This window comes from Phasianus colchicus, chromosome Z (assembly GCF_987193195.1).
Source record: "Phasianus colchicus chromosome Z, bPhaCol1.hap1.1, whole genome shotgun sequence".
Lineage (NCBI taxonomy): Eukaryota > Metazoa > Chordata > Aves > Galliformes > Phasianidae > Phasianus > Phasianus colchicus.
This window is the reverse complement of record NC_143476.1, coordinates 27,888,356-27,905,873: the sequence shown is the minus strand read 5'-3', so window position 1 is coordinate 27,905,873 and position 17,518 is coordinate 27,888,356. Positions and strand designations below refer to the sequence as shown.

General features: G+C 35.3%; 1 protein-coding gene across 6 annotated transcripts in view; it reads right to left on the bottom strand.

Annotated features, from left to right (window-relative positions):
• The window catches only part of MCTP1 (multiple C2 and transmembrane domain containing 1), a 262,362-nt gene that overhangs the window by 127,106 nt on the left and 117,738 nt on the right, over positions 1 to 17,518 (bottom strand). For 5 of the 6 annotated variants that reach the window (XM_090132417.1, XM_090132418.1, XM_090132420.1 and 2 more), the window contains one exon: positions 1,397 to 1,567. In XM_090132417.1, coding sequence (XP_089988543.1) covers positions 1,397 to 1,567 — 171 coding nt within the window. Of the gene's footprint in view, positions 1 to 1,396; positions 1,568 to 14,241; positions 14,281 to 17,518 lie in introns of all 6 variants that reach the window. The other variant, XM_090132421.1, reaches the window with a different exon arrangement.

Sequence of the window (17,518 nt, the reverse complement as noted above, 5' to 3'; positions counted from 1 at the left end):
CAGAATTCCAGCTAACTGACTTTTCAGGCATTTGATAGGAACTCCCTGCCACATAAGGGTCCTGATGCCATTTTAGAGGTGTAATCTCAGTGCTATGCACTGTAAATTGCTTATCACAAAGAATTTTAAAAAGTGGATGAAATGGTCAAATACCAGTAAATATTTGTGTATATATATTGATCACATAGCACCCATGAGGTACAACTCATACCACAAAAAAAAGGTAAAGAACAATCACTCCAACCATCATTAACACAACAAAGATACTGAAAGTTAATCAAAGGAACAAATACATTCCCATATATTTAACATCTGTATGAAAACAACTGGCAAGCAAGTGTAATGCAATGAATTTACATTTCCTACCAGGTTTACTTTTTTACAGAAGAAAACATGAATTGTTTTTCATAAAATAAATAAAATGAAGATAGTGTTAAATAGTATCTACAGGATATTGAAAGTGAAGATATGCCAATTAGACCATGTGTTTTCTATTGATGCTGCTGAAACATTAATATTTCTGACATATCCTTTGCTATAATTTCTAAGTATGCTTGTCATTTTGTGTCCATTAGCCAAAATCATTACAAACAATGATCATTCAAGATTACATCTCTGAAAAATATATTTTCCATATTTCAGTCTGGTAAGCATATATTCTGATTTTGTCTGAGATGCCTGAGAAAAAAGTGCATTTCTTCAGTCTTTTTCTTTTGTTTGCCTCAAAATGTGTTACTGAAAAGAACTCATGTAAATGCTTGATAGAAAACAGAATATTTTTTTCTGATTTTCAGAAACCAAATAATGACAGCCGTCTCTAATATCCCAGGTGAATTTGAAAACAATACATGCATATATAGAAACAGAACTGGACCTGACTTCCTCGATAAGCAGTTCAAATGCAGGAGACAGACTGATCTGAATTAGGGCTCCTGACAGAATTTTCTTCCCTAAAATTTTAGAAATACCAAGATACATTTTCAAAAGCTTAATTAAACAGAGTAGTTAAGGAGCAGGAAAAAAAAAAAAAGCCTTTCACACCTACTTAAAACCCCTGTGTGATTGCTGACAAAATGTTCAGAGTACCAATTCCCTGTTCAACAGAAGGTGGGAACTAAAAAAAAAAAAGCCAAATAATCTGTATGGAAAATACAGTGTGCCTCTTACTCATTTACAGTTTTAGCAGTCTTTTTTGTTGTCCAGTATTATTATTTTTGTTTATAATTAAATAAAATATTTGAATAAATATTGAGATACTCTGGCAGTTATATATGATCATGCAGAACAAAACAAAACAGAACAAAACAAAAAAAAACCAAAACCAAACACATCCAGGAAGAAACACATAAAATTTCAAACATGGTCTATGTGCAGTTTAGGTCACTGTTAAATTTACCTTGCTCTTGTACTTCTGGTGCCCCAGCCGGAATTTCACGTAAGGATCACTTAGCCCATTTGCATCCATTGCCTTAAGTTCACGGCCTTCAATCAAGGTAATACTGACTATTCCTCTCCATAGCTGAGATTTTCTGTGCAGATCTGAGAGACGTAAGCTCTGGGTCTGAAACTTCAGGGAAATAAAAACATAAATTTAGTTAAGACAAATCCAGAATTTTTCTCTGCATTTTAATGTTCCTCTTCATACTATCATGAACGTAAAACAAACATCTTAAGCCATTTTTAAGTGATTTGTCAGTATACAACTAAAGTACATTATGAAGAATTACTTGGAGAGTAAATGGCAACAAATGCACACGTAATGGCATACGCTGCTTTTGGAGAATGATGTGTGTTAACACTGCTTAAGGGAATTTTTGAAACAGCAATTTTGGTTTCCCTGCTTCACTTCTCCCCCTGCCAAGACAACTAACAACAAGTAGACATTGCACATTCTCTTATATTAGTTGCATATGATTGAATGAACTTGAACAAACACTACAACACACATAAAGAATGGTGAGAAAACGAAACATTAAAATACAAACTTACCATGAGAAAATGGATCAAAGAAAAATGAGACAATAAAATCCTGTACCTGACAATATCTGCAGTCTCTAAAATGGTGTGGCAGTCTCAGAAACAGTATGGAAAACTAAATTTATTAAGGACATTGTCGTTCAAGACTTTCATGACAAGACATTGCTGAACCTCTGATTGGAAACATGTGAACTTGTGGACTGTGTGCTCTCAGCCACTAACTTTCAGGCAAAAAAACAAATAAATTCACATGGACATGCACAAACCAAACGACCACAGCGTTCACTGACAAATTCCTCTGTGGGAGAAGGTTGAGTGGGGGGAACAGACAAATCACCTTTGCCTCCTCAGGTACATCAAATGTGTTTTAGGGTGCATGGGAAGACACCTTTCATTCTGCTATTGTATTCATTCAAAATATGACTGCAGAGAGACTTCTCACAAAATTATCTTTTCTCCAAAGGCAATCAGAGAACCGGGTTGTTCGTCTGTGGAGTAGCATTTAACTTAACCTGTTAGATAAAACAGCAGTGTGCCAACAGAAAGCAGAAATCCTACAGAACTTGGGGCACGAGAGGGAAACTCAGTAATCAGAAGAGATTAACTTACAACATGAAAACACGGTAAAATTATAAAACTCAATGAATTGGAATATCCTTCATATGGTAGTACACAGCCAACATTTCAAAACATTTATGTTGTAAACAAAGGTAGTTTTTTTCTAATTGTTCCAATTTCTTAGACTGTTTGGAGCCAAAGGAAGACCGAATAGTAGTTATAACTCCACCCCTAATGTATGGTGATGAGAGACTGTTGTGGTTTAACCTGGAAGGTAGGACCGTGCCACAGAATCATCTGCCCCACTTCCCTGCTTCCTAGTGGGATGGGGAGAGAACTGAAAAAAAAAAAAAAAAAAAAAAGTAGAACTTGTATGTTGAGATAAAACTATTTATTAAGGTAGAGCGCAAGAAAAGGATACCAATTATGAGAAAGACATATATATATAAATGTACATAACAAGTGATGAACAAGGAATTGCTCACTGCACCCTGACTGATGCCCAGCTAGTCCCTCAGCAGTGGAAGAGTGCAAGATGAACTCACACTCTCTTTAGAACTCCTTCTGCTTGGTATGGTATAGAATATCCCTTTGGCTACTTTAAGTCAGCTGTCCTAATTCTGTTCTCTCCCAGCTCCTTGGGCCTGTTGCTGACAATAGCCTTTGCTCTGTGCAACACTGCTTAACAGCAAGTATGAACGTCGGTGGTTATCAAAATTTTTTCTCCTAGAACCAAAACAGCATCATACCAGATGCTCTGAAGTAAAAAGAAAGGAATCCTTCCTAGTTGAAACTAAGACAGAGATACAGGTTGAAGAATCAAAAATATGAGAGAAATACATTTAGAAAGAGATTTTTATAAGGGGACAGAAGCAGAAACTTGCTTGAGACATTTCAGCAAAGAATATTTGTTAGTTTCTTTAAGACTTGAATGTGAATCCAACTGTTTCCAGAATACTATTGTGGAAAATAGGCATTTAATTGCATTTACAGCTGTGGAGCTCTTTTAAAGTAAAACCTATGCACAATTATTATTAGTGGGGTTACCTCACCGACAGGGTACATTTGGTCTAAATTCCATAATTTCAACAGCTTTTAAAATAATTAGTTGCATTTGAGCAGCTGCCACCATATTAAATGAGATTATTGCTTTTTTTTTTTTTTTTTTTTATGACCAGTAAGAAGTATAATCAACTAATGTAATTTTCATATGAAGATCCAGCAGAGAGCATAAAATGACAGAGGGGTCAGACAGTTCACAAATGTCAGGCAGAAATCTGAGAACAAATATTAATATTTTGGTTCAGAAAGCCCTTTCAGGTCAGTGCCGATCATACTGCTTATGACATGCAAAGAGACCACCAGAGACCAGTAGCATGCAGACTGATGGCAAAGCTGCAGTTGAAATTTCAATCTGCAGGAATAAAGGAAACTGACTGCTAAAAATAAACTGATACGTGTTTGCTGCAGCTTCTTAGAAGCAGGGAATTTGGACAACAGCGCTCTTCTCTTCCTGGCTTTATCAGTAACACACAGGTTCATTAAAAAAGCAAACTGCAAAACGAAGACATACTGAAAGTGCAGGGCTACAGCTGAATGGAGCTAAAGCTATTGCGATTTCCTGGACATGAAAGGTACATGCTGTGTGGTCTTTTACAACAAGAATAACTTCTTCGGTATATTTTTATGTTTTTATATTTTTACTTATTTTTACTTCTGTGGGAGATGGAACAGCATCTGAACAGACAAATTTATTCCTGGTAAAGTCAATCGTGCTGTCAGATATTATAGATATAGATACAATCTCTAATTTCTAAACAGGAAGTTAAAAAAAGTAAATAATAATATTTAGATTCCAAGTCAAACTTGCCAAAAGCTAAAATTCAGAAAAAAATTTAAAGACTTGTTTCATACTGTAGAGCTCTTTCCCTATCAAATTCATTTCATAGACTGAGGCAGATGCATCATTTCTAAATACTTCTTCACGTATCTGAGAAACCTTCCATAATCCAGCCCATAGCAGGCCATGAGACCAGAAGTAAAAACATGATATTTATGTAAAAGAAGGATATTAAAACGTATCTTTCTAGATTTTTCCTATAAAATAATATTTCGTAAGACTTGTTCTTAGCTATCTTATTTCCCTCAAAGTAATTAATGAATACTGCATCCTGGCTTCACTTTTGACCGCAATCCAATAGAAACATGAAAAAACTGCATAGTTTTTAATTTCTCTGGGAATAGGTATACAGCTATATTTCATAATACTTCTATCTGTAACTGGAGATATTGTCTACATAATGTCACAGTTCTGAAAGAAGCAAAATCAAGATCTCAGGCCACAGATAACTATAATTAGGATAAGATTTTTAAAATGTTATAATTGCATACTGTGAAACTTTCCCTCCTTTCTCCCAAAAGAAAATCAAAATTAAGACTTTTGAAAGGGAGTCTTTTGTGTCAAAAGATACTTAAAGCTGCCTGCAAGAGATAAAGTCACGTAATTTCAAATTCATACACTGATTTAATACTTCTTCATACTTGTTCTATAACCAATATATATAACTATAACTTTTTTGACCCAATAAAATTTGTGTTTTTATTTGTGTTCCACCTGTTTTTTTCTGTATCTGGGATAGTCAGAAGGGCATGCAAACAGCAGAAAATCTGCTGACACCAAAATAGAACAGTATGTCAAACACAATATCAGAGCTGAAAGATGGTGTTACAACATGGTTTAATATTACTGCGTATGCACAGCAAACCAACTATGCTTAGCAAAAATGCAGGTATTGTTCCCAGGTATGGGTCCTCTGCTGTGCGTTCCCAAACTCTTCTTGTGATGCCATGTAACCACATCCTACTGACGTAAAGGTAAGCCTGGACTGAGGCTCTTGCTCATTCAGCATGGACTGTAATTTAATCTAAGGACCAGGCTCTTGTGTGCCAAGACTTCAAAGCATGTTCTGGAAGAATGCATTTATCAACACAAATCTATTATTACTTTCTTTAATTGAAGTGAAGCCTTAGAGAGTACTTCTGAAAACTCTGCAAGTAATTTTGGATACCCACATAATCTTTGAAACTCTATGATGTAAGCTAATGGTAATGAGTCCATCTAGGCACTGTTGCAGGCAGAATTAGATGCCTACCAGAAACTTATTTTGAAGATAAAAGGTCTTAAAAGAGAAACATATAATGCAACTGTATGTCCCTCCAAAGAATTACTTTGGGTAGGAGCCTTTAAATTAAATACAACCAAAGAAGAACGTAGAAAAGAATTATACTTCTCTCCATTGCTGAATAGAACAAATGTACAAATACAGGGCAGGGAAACAACTGCACCAACCTCATTAACTACAGCAAGTTCAAGCAAAAAGTCAGAATTATCTCCCAGTTTCTGGGATCTGTGCACAGCTCAGGTAAAGCATTTAAAAAAAAATAAAATGCTTCAACAGCCACAGTTGCTACTTCTGTACTTGCTTCCATGACAGATAAAAATCAAGAGATGGTTGAATATAGAAAGCTGCACACAAAATGTTTTTCCTGCATTAAAGACAGAAAGTATAACACCTTGCAAAAGTCATCAGTGGGTAGGTAATGAGCTTCTAAAAAGGCCTTCAATTAGATTGTGACTCCTTTTAATTTCTGCTCATGGTGAGCAGAAGTTTTATAAATTGATCAATTCTGTTGGTTACCATAATAAGAAAGAACATTCATCTTAACATTCTACTAACAATAACTTACATACTTAGGACTTTTCCACTCCAAGTTAAGCTAATCTAACTCATTCAGAACATAAGACATTTACACTGCTCTCTCTCCTGCATATTCTTAATATGATTGTCATGTTAAATCTGGTCTGGGATGTTTCACCATCCAATGTTGTCGCTATTGTAATGATCTTGTGGTGACAAAGCAATATTTGCAGTAAGAGCTAATACTTCTGCAGCATTTCCTTAATTTTTGTGGTGTGCAGAGTACAACAACCTTGCATTCTATTTAACTGCAAGGAAAGCCAAACTGTAGTTACTGGAACCAGCTCATCTGTAATATAATGAAGGCCATTAAGTGGAGTAAAAGCAGTCAGTAAGCCTTATATTTTCTGGGAAGAGACCAAAATATTTTAAAATGATAAAGGTGTGCTGTCAGGAATTGTTGGAGGATCTGTGTCAGTTTAATTCTAACCTTCACCCTTGTCATTTCTCTTGGAAACTGTGGCTGCAGTACGTGAAAAGCCAGTCTCCTGCTATTTTGCACCGTCCTAATGCTGAACTGAATGTGACACAAAGAAGGGCAATGGCCATAAGACTTGATGGAAGCTCCTTGTGCTTTTGGAAGTCAGAGCCTGAACCCAGAAACCCTGCTCAGTGAAATTCTACTCAGCTGTTTTGATTGATAACTATAATAGCTGCTACCAGTAATGCAAATATAAGCCTCACATAATATTTGCATAATTTTTATAACCAGATGTCTAACAGACAGATGTATCTATTCTGACTTTTTTTACTTCTATTCCATTATTTAGTAGTTTTCCTTCACACACTATTTATAGCTGATAAACTGACATTTAGAACCCTATGACTTACAAAAGCTAGTGTTTTCTTAATTTATTTTCCTTAAATAATAACAATTATAATAACACCATATTTTATTCCAAAATTCTACATGGATTCAGTTCAAAGATTCTAACTGACTCCAAAATCCTTCAATTAAGGAATGTCATGCAACTCTATGTTTCTGATTTTCTTTGTTATTCTTAAATTACAATTTGATATTTCCAGTCTTATTCTCTACTCAAGAGGCATCTCTCATTCCAATGGAAACACATTTATTTCAATTTTAAAATAGCAAAAGTGCTTCACAGAGTTTTTCATGTTAGAAGGCAAATCAGTGGTCATAGAAAACAAACATCTTTAGATAGGAACGAAAGCATTAGTCAATAAGGCCATCACTTTTGGCATTTTACTTAGTGCCACTAAACATACAGGATTTTAGGGAAGCATCTGAAATAAAATAAAATAAAAAAACCATCATCAATTAGGAGCTGAAAGTGTATTACATTTTGCATTTCATTTTTTGATTTAAAAGTTTATGAGTCGTAATTTTCCTTTCAAAAAGTACCTGTAAAAGGAATCTTGTAGTGATAAAACACAAACAGTAATCTAAATGCAAAATGTAAAATACTTTAATCCATTTGCTTCAGGCAGTAAAAACTCTTTAAACCAACTGTAATTAACCAAAAGCAGTCTCTTAGTTATGGCTTTGTGATGAAAAAATATTTTTACTCTTAATTTATACACAACCTGTAGCAACCCAGACTAATTCATATTTATTTCTAGGAAGAATGGACCTTTTATTCTAATTAACCAAAGTCATGCCGAAAGAGCTCACCACAGATTAATATTTTGAATAACCTGACCCACAACTGCTAGCAGAGCTCCGGTCCTTCAGCCTCCTGCAAAGGTGTTCCTAAATGCTCTGCAACTGTCAGTGAGAGAACATTCTGCAATGACTGTTAGTTTAAGAATCTGACCCAAAAACTTCATGACTTTGCACTGGGTCTGGCTGTTCAGCTTCCTCACAGCACCTATATGGTGGTGTTTGTTGCTAAAGCAGCTCTGATGACCCACCAGTGTAACGGCTATAGCTGAACAGTGCACAGCTTCAAGTTTTGCTGCTGGTCAACCTACAACAGACTTGCTAATTTTGCATATCGCTACCCATTCTGACCTCTTTTCTATTTACAGTAAAACTTAATTGCAGAAAGCACTGGTTTGCTTCCTTGCCTACTCTTAACATCCCTAATCATTAGTATCAAATTTTCTTCCAAATTAAATATTTGGTTGTTTGGACTTTTTTTTTTGAAAAATATAAAAATATCTTTTTTTTTTTTTTTTTTTTCAGACTAACTCTAAAATGTGTATGTAAATTGTGCCCAAATCACTGCAATAGAACTTATCCATCTGTGTCAAGGGAAGAGATGCGTTTAATTTGCAGCACAGGGGATACTGCCAGACTCCAGGGAAAAAACAGTGTTCTACCGGAAATGATAGATAAGGGCTGGAACTAACTCTCTGGAGAGGTGTTAGAATATCCATCACTGCCAATTTTTAAGGACAGATTAAACAAACACCTGCCAGCAGAGTTTTGTTGTCACTGTACCCACAATTGGTTAGGAAGACAACTTTTCAGGCTGTTACTCCAATTTTCTGTCTTTTTCACAATCACTGTACATGCCATAGATTTTTAATTATCCAAGGCATGAAGAAGTGAGGTTTTGTCTGTTCACGAATAGCTGCCTGCTGCTACCCTCACTTTCCAGAGACAGCTCTGTTACCTTCTTAATTTCCTTCTTTCCTGTTTTGTTGCCTCCATCCCTCACACTGACCACAGTGAAGATATAATTTTGATGCAAATTCTTTACACATTTTTGTAGGTACTCGTAAATACATCCTACAATATCCCCACCCTTTCCTGAATTAATCTCCTCTTACAGCAAAATGTACAGCAACAGAGAGTAGTGGGCATTTTCATAGAATATTTACCAGCAACTTCAGTTTCCTCACAGAAAATTCTGCTTGTTCAAAATAAACGGAATTGTTCTTTGAAAGAGTGTTACAAATAAAGGTTTCTGCTTAAGTTAGTGAAAACAATCACTTGTCAAATGCAAACTAAATTACTTAACAGCACTAAAAAAATATAGGCGATGTTTACTAAGAAAAAAAAATTCAAACATAAAAAGTATAACATTAACTCTTCTTGAGGGAGAGAAGCTCATGCAAAGTCAACATGTAGTAGCAGAAGGCAACCACCACAAAATATTTGACAATCTGCAACGAACTCCCCCTCCTTTTTTCTTGAATGCCTCCAAGTTTATGCTTTTGATTTCAATGCTAAACACCACACCGCATGAAACAGTAAGATTTTATCTTAAAAAAAAGTAGTAGAAATACAGAAGTACTGACATTTTATTATTAGAAGGTGTGAGAAAAGTTAGAAGACAGTTAGAAGAATTAGTTTCTTAATCAAGAATAATGTATTTTTTTTACATGAGAAAACAGTGTACTTAGAGAGGTTCCTCTTTTACCAGTCATTAGCATTAGGCTTAATAATGGTAAAGAAAATATAAATTTTTTTGGTTGTTAACTTTGACAGCACTGCACAGTATGGAATGACGAGAAGAAAGGGAGCAGCATGTACATCTCTGCTGTGCAGAATTAGTATGCAACAAGTCAGAACTTATTTTTTCCTAGCATTTAATAACCACAGCACAAGGGGGAAAACAGCTCTTCACAATTCACCTGTGCTGACTCACACCAAAAACAGTTATCTTTTTATTCCTGTCACATGGATAAATTCCACCTCAAGGATTCTGTGATGAAAATATTTCCAGCAATTAGCACCGTCCATCTCACTGCCTTAGACTGTGTTCACTGTTAGTAATGAATTATGTCTCTAGCCAGTTTGGTCTCTTCTGTGCTCCTGTTGCACCTAGATCACAACAACAGTGTTTTACCAAATACTTCTGGCATTCAGAAAGTTTAGAAAGCAAGAGAGGAGACTTGTTTCCCTTAACCCAAAGAATAAGTGCAACCAGTAAAAGCTGTACTGCCAGAATTGAAGTAAAAGAAAGAAAACAAAGTGAGTGCTTCATGGGTGGGAGAAAATTGTGAAGAAGCACGTAAAGCTAAGTGGCAGAGAAAATAACTTTACTAAAAGAAATTTCTGAGGAGAAACCACAAAAACCCAGGAGATCCAGCAATAAACAGAAAGACAGGTCTATATCTTTACCAGAAGAATTAACATGAAAAGGACAACTTGCCCTAAGGAAAACTGTGTGGTGGACACTGAGTGCCAAGAAGGCCACAGAAGGTCAGATTACACACACAGAGAGGAAAGCCCAAGTGCAGAGGTTAAAGCTTTTCATTTTTTATCTTTAGAGAAAGCTAGTGGAAACAACAGCAACAACAAAAACTTCCTCTATTTATTTTAAACAGATTGCTCAAAATATTCAGACCCTACAAATACTTTGTCTTCTAATGCATAGATTATCTAACAAATTGAACTCTAAAACAAAAAAGGAACTGAGGCATGGGAGTATGTGCTTGTGGGACAAACACCTGGATCACAGGAACGTGCATGGAACACTAAGTAATCCATCTGCATCTTTACTTGAGGTGTAATGAATCTTAGCATAGAATTAGTTTAGAATTAGAGTAATTGCTTTACACCTGATAGAAGTGGAGGTAGTTGGACGTAGTGGCTCACCCAGACCAGTCAGCAGAAGTCATATCTATGAATCTGTAACCCCTGACCAGCTGTTTGCTTTAAAAGGTTGTGGATAAAGTAAAACAAACAGCTGAAAACAGAGTGCAAATTCTAACTTCCCAGCTAAAAAATGGTTTGTCTGCTTGGTTTGTAAAACAGCCCCTCAGGAGTTTCTCTTTCTTGATGACAGGAAATTTTACTTTTCACTGGATGCAAACGCTCTGACTTCAAAACTGCTCAAATTGCATTTTTGCTAGATTCAGTGAAAGATGAGAATTCCCTCTAGCTCCCATGAGTTTTGATCGCGTATTTCTGCCATAAAGCAAGCATGACAGGGAAAAGTTCTAAAAAAACAACCAACATCAATTACAAAACCACCACAAAACCAAAAACACAAAAATAAATTTTCAGTGACATTACTAACAAATGTTTACACATTACTCTGGTTGAAAACTGTCATTTACCTAGAAAATAAATAAAATATACAGATGCGTTTACCCACGTATTTCATGAGACCATAAAGTAGGGTCTCATGACCTTCATCTTTTGTGTGTATAGAGGAAGCAGTAACTGAGGAAGACATTCAGAATTTGGCCAAAGTATTTCTGTGAAAGGATACGAATACCACAATACTATCTCACACACAAGACTATTATCATTCTTTTTCAGATATTGCTCAGACTACATGGAATTATATGAAAATCACATTGCTCATGAACTTAATATTGCCATACAAAACTGCATTTGTTACATCTTAACTTCAATCTATGGATGCTACAGAAAATTTATATTTCAAGCCCATCAATGCAGAAATTAATGCATTCTGTCATAATTCATAAAATCAGGCTAATTTCCTGGAAGTGTCACTGTAAAGAGTTCAGAAATAAAAGAAAAGCTTTCAAAAATTTTGTAACTTTAAAAATGTTAACAGTTTTTTCTCCGCTCTCATTAACATAAGATGAATATTTTTTGAAGAATGATCTCAAATTGGGCATTTTCTTTTTTATCTAGAAGTATTAAGCGCTAATACTGGCACAGCTGCCCAGAGAAGCTGTGGTGCCCCATCCCTGGAGGCACTAAGGCCAGGTTGGATGCGGCCCTGGGCAGCTGAGCTGGTAGGGGTCAGCCCTGCCTATGGCACAGGGTGGGCTTTGAGGTCTCTTTCAACTGAACTCATTCTATGATGCTATGTTTCATTTGATTATTCTACTTCTCAACATTGTTTCTAAATCTGCTTATGGTGTCTCAGTATTGGGCAACACACACCCCACAGAAGACCATTTTTGGAGAGATTTGTTAGTAACTAATGTTGTTTGAGTTTTTTTGTTTATTTTTACAACAGGTCAAGGATCTCAAATTTCCTAAGAGTCCCACAGGACAAATGAGCAGACTAAAATCCAACTGCAATTAGATGCATTTTATCACACAGTTCAGTAGTTTAACTGAGAGACTTCTGTTTATGAATCGTGAGAATTACAGTGCATATTATGTATATAAGTGCATACACTGTATACAAGTTAAAAATCCAGGTGAAACTATTGCTTTAGCTAAGATGAATGTAGAAAAATACAGTATTTATATTCATGCGTTCGCTATTTGCAAAATCTTTTCATATACTCCTTTTCAAGTATCATGGCCACTGAATTAAGCCAGATGAATGTAACAGAGGTAAATACATGTAAATAATTCAGTTTAACAGCTCTGAAGAATTCCCAGCTACTATGATGTGCCATTTGTTGTGGATAATCAAAGCTCACAGTTGTGTCAAACCAAAAAGAAATTTGGGACAGTTTTTTCATGAAGTGATTTCATAGAATCATTTGAACTGGAAATGACTTTTTAAAAGCTCTTCTAGTCTATTTCCCTGCAATGAACAGGGATACCTACAGCTCGATCATGAATGTCACCAGGAATGGGGCATCCACCAGCTCTCTGGGTAACTGGTACCAGTGCCTCACCATCCTGACTGTAAAAACCTTCTTCCCTATGTCCAATCTAAATCTCTTTTTTAGTTTGAACACACTTCCCCTTGTCATGTTACCACAGACTGTACTAAAGAGTATGTCCCATTTTTTCCTACAGCCCCCCTTCAGGTACTGAAAGGCTGCTGTCAGGCCTCCCCAGAGCCTTCTCTTCTCCAGGCTAAATTTCATAAACTCTTCCACCGTATTTAGTACATCAAGAGTTAGCACACTGATGGCAGGGTGCAATATAGCTGTGCCATTAGCTAACCTCACAGCTGTAGCAGAAGTTTGAGCAACTCATGTATTTAAGAAGAAGTTACATGAATCATACGAGAATCAAAACGTTACACAACTCCTCCCCACCAACTCTCTTTGTCTTACAGATTTCGAAAAAGAAACAGATAAAACACTGTCCTATGTCATAGAATTAAAAAGTGTGAAAACTCAATTCAGTGCCCAAGAATTATAAAACCTGAAATCTTACTTTTTTAATATGTCATAAATATCATGCAAATGTACATCATTTATCAATAACCTTGTATTTAAATTTAAAAATGAGTATGCTAGAAAAGGAAATAGCTCGTATTAAATTGCTCCATATAGTTATTTCTTCTCATTTTAACACCTCTACATGATAATATTTCAAACAAATAAATAAATAAATTTGCCACTTCAGCTGAAGTCTTCAGATATTTAAAAACAATCTTTAATTATAAAAACAGTAAGAAAGCTTAAAACTCAAAAGCAGCATAGTAGCATTAAATAACAGTGGCCAGAAAAATGATGTGGAATTGTACACATTATCTTTCTGGAAACACAAACAGGAAAAAGGCAAGAATTAACTGTAGCCTACTACTGTGCATGTCCCAGCCTTTTCCCAGTGAAAAAGAACATACATAGCCTACTTCTTCTCATAAAAATGACTTCTAGCAGTAGGAAAGTCTATATAAAGAGCTGTACAAAGTGGATACTGAGAATGACTCCTCTGCTCTTGGAAAACCTCACCATTCCCTTGAATTCTGTGATCAGGAAAGTCTATCTCTGAGAAGCATCACTCAGAAATCTTCCACACAAGAGTTCTAGACAGTAACAGTAGTAAGCAATAGGAAAATTGAAGTTACCCTTTGGCACGAATTGCTTTTTAACATCAGTAAGTTTTACAGAAAATGATTATACATGAGATATTAAAACTGCCAAAAGAAGAGTTAGGACACCTTTAGCAACTATTACCTGACATTACTAGGTAACATCAAGACAGGTTGAAATGCTACAACAAACCTGAACGGTGTAATTACATTAAAAGCTCCGATGTTTCATGATTTGGGTTTGACAAAATATGAACAGTTTCATTAAAACACAATTGGAAAGACAATAAATCTTGTGCCACAAGATTTCAGTCCAAGAGGCAGGTTTGATAAAACATTAAAGTTCTTCTACAAGAAATGCCAGAAGACCACATGCTAAAAGTTACCTTACTTGATCTTTTCCAACTCTTCCTCATTAGCATTGTCTGAAAATAAAATAGAGCATTTTAATTACCTTTTCTCTGAAATGCAGAAAAGGAGGCCAGCTGTCTCCAATGGGACAATCCACATATAATGACCATTATCACTGAAGCAGCAACACGTAGTCTGCAGCAACAACTACACAAGACTGAAATAAATCCAGACAACTAGCAGCACTGCTCACACCCAGGCATACTTCTCTGGGTGCTTTGAACTTCTCATTATTGGAGACAATGCATTACATGAAAAATGATTTAAAAAAAAATAGATAAGCAAAGGAAAAAAAAAAAAAACAAACAACAAATAGCTGCCATTATTTACACTGACATCAATTCTGACTGGTCCTGGAATTTGTTTTTTTTTTGTATTAATATATTCCAATTCTTTAGAACACTACTGTCTAGCCAAGAGCTGTAGCTGCATAAAGATAAATTCTACATAAGGATCCTTGGGCAACATACAACTATTACAAAATCTTTATGATTACTATTGCTGCTTAATTTCATGTCAGTAAAAAATAGCTCAGGTGTTTGATAATTACATGCATGACCTAAAATAAAATATATAGGCTAGAAATAAAATCCAGAATTTGACCCCAAAAAACACCACCAAGAACAAAAAAACCATGTAGCCATATCACACTACATAAATAATCTGTGAAACTTTGGTTTGCTAGAGATAATGCTTTAACGTGCTGGGAGGCAGTGCCCAGAGACACATATTCTTAACTGGTAAATAAAATTGCTCAAGATGGATGTAGACAATTTACCTGTGAGCACAAATGTTGCTTAAAGTAGTTCTGGGGAAATATTGAGAAATTAATCTGTGCAATTTAAAATTTCTCATCCTATGTTTTCACTGTGCAGGAATAATTCAAGGGCCATTAATTTTTTTGAAGCTATCTTCAGTACTATATATATATATAACATATTGTATATATACACACACACATATTTATATATTGCAAAAATATTTATTTTCCAGACTGAAATAAATTTTGAAATGCTAGCATTCTGCTTGGTAAAAGCATTGTGTGGGGAAAGAAACAACACTGTGATTTTCCTTCTTTTAAAATATCCATAATTTTGTTTAAAAAATTAGGTGCAGCTTGTTGGGAGGCAAACAACACCTGGCTGGTGAGGAAAACTTTTAAGCTGCTATGGACAGATAAAACTTAACAGCTTTGCCATTATGTTAGTGACACCATAGTGCTGGTAAATATGCATAGATATTTGAACTTTAAAAAAGCTGTAGAAAGCCACTTGACCCATTTTTATGGACAGTTAAGAGAGGCATTTGGGAACCAAGCAGCTCAAGGCCATGGCAGTTCATGGATAAGGGCACTGCCACTGCCTCATCCTGAACACTCGCACATACAGCACAGGCTTAGATTTGAACCAGGCTGGGACTGGGAAGACAATCTAGCCCAATCATCTCAATCCGCCACATACGTAACACTGTTTTAGCTTCAAGCAGTTAAGTTCCTGTAGTATCTACAGAAACATACCACTCCTTGTTGTGTGCACTGACACTGTAACCAGCTGTAGCAAGATAAGCTACTCCTTTAGAAGTCAACAAAGCAAATAAATAGCATAGGGCAAACTGTGATGGATGAATTACACAGAACTACTTCACATGAAAACATTCCATGCCTCAGTTTGCTGCTTTCATTCTTTTTTTTTTTTTTTTCTGTGACAGTATTAGTCCTTTGACAAAATTAAAAATAACGTATGAGCTTGCACTGTACAATTTAGGACAGCAAGCAAATTGACAGCATAGGAATGTTATCAATGTTTTTACTGATAAAAAAAGCAAGAAGTATTTATCATCACTTGGGATTAATTATCCAAGAAAAAATAAGGCTGTAATTTTAATCTCAGATCCAAGTAACACTCACATATTTCATTTTTTTTCCCATTTTCTATGCTACTCAAGCCATTGGTTGCTGTACAGTAGTAGTGCCCAAGCCCTACAGCCCCCAAGGCCACTGACATGATCAGCCACCAACTTCCAATTCCCTGTAGCCAGGAGCTGACTTTAAGACGTAGGTTAGGAAGGACTGTTCTCAAGAGTAAATGAGAGACATGCAGCTCCAACAAATTCACAGTCGCTGTGCAAGATCTGTAGTGGTGGAATCTGCACACTCAGCTCTGCTAGCAAAAGAGCCAGAAAACACTCACATGCACTATACACCACCGATGGTTACAACACTGAGCATGAATTCTGCATACACCATACACATTTTTAATTGGCATGCACACAACTACAAATGATGCACGGGCATGCGTAAAGTACATGTATTAAAAGATTAGTATTAAAAGAATATCACTGGAATTACAGAAACAAAATAAGCTTCATTGGAATATGTCTAAGAAAAAATGTAAATCATTACCAACTTTTAAAATTTACATTCTTTACAATGAGAAATTAAGGAAAAAAAACATTTTTTACAAGTTAAAGTTTTTTTTTTTTTTTTTTAAATTGGAGAGCTCAAGTTTGAACGTTTTTATATACACATACTTTTCAAATACTATTATATTTTGTCTTTCTTGCTTACACTAGATAAATCAACTACCTGTTCTATCAAAGCAAAATAACTGAAACAACAATACAGACCTAACACAATGAAAATGCAAACAAACTGTTGAAAGTAATGTTCCTGCAACTCATTTTTTAATAAAAAAAAAAAACACTTTTCACAAATACTAAAAACATTCTTATTTCTCAGTTTTGATTCACAATTTAAGAATGCTCGTAAACCAGAATAAATTTGACTTTTCATTTCAACAGTACTCAAAAGAATAGACCATATTAATGTAAACTGTTTGAATGGTTTGATTATTGTTTAAGAAGTTAATATATTTATGCTATTAGAAAAAGCAGCAGGTCACAAAAGGCAATGATCCATTCAAGATTTGCTAAAAATGTTCATTATCTGTCTCTATATAAAAATCATTGCAGCCTACTTCTGCACTCTTGTCGTAAGAAAATATACTATGCAAATCAAATAGTAGGTTCTTTTTTATGAAACAAGCATACAGAACCTTCTTTAAATTGAAACAGTGTCTAATATTCTTCTCCTGGAAGCAAACTGTCAACTATTTAAGCTTTGTTTCCCAGAGTATACCATGACTCAGCGATAAAACATCAGCTCTTCTAATTTGTAATATAATTTTATGTAGCTAAATGCACATATGGAAACATCAGTGATCTGAATTCTTATCTGCATACAGAGATGCAATT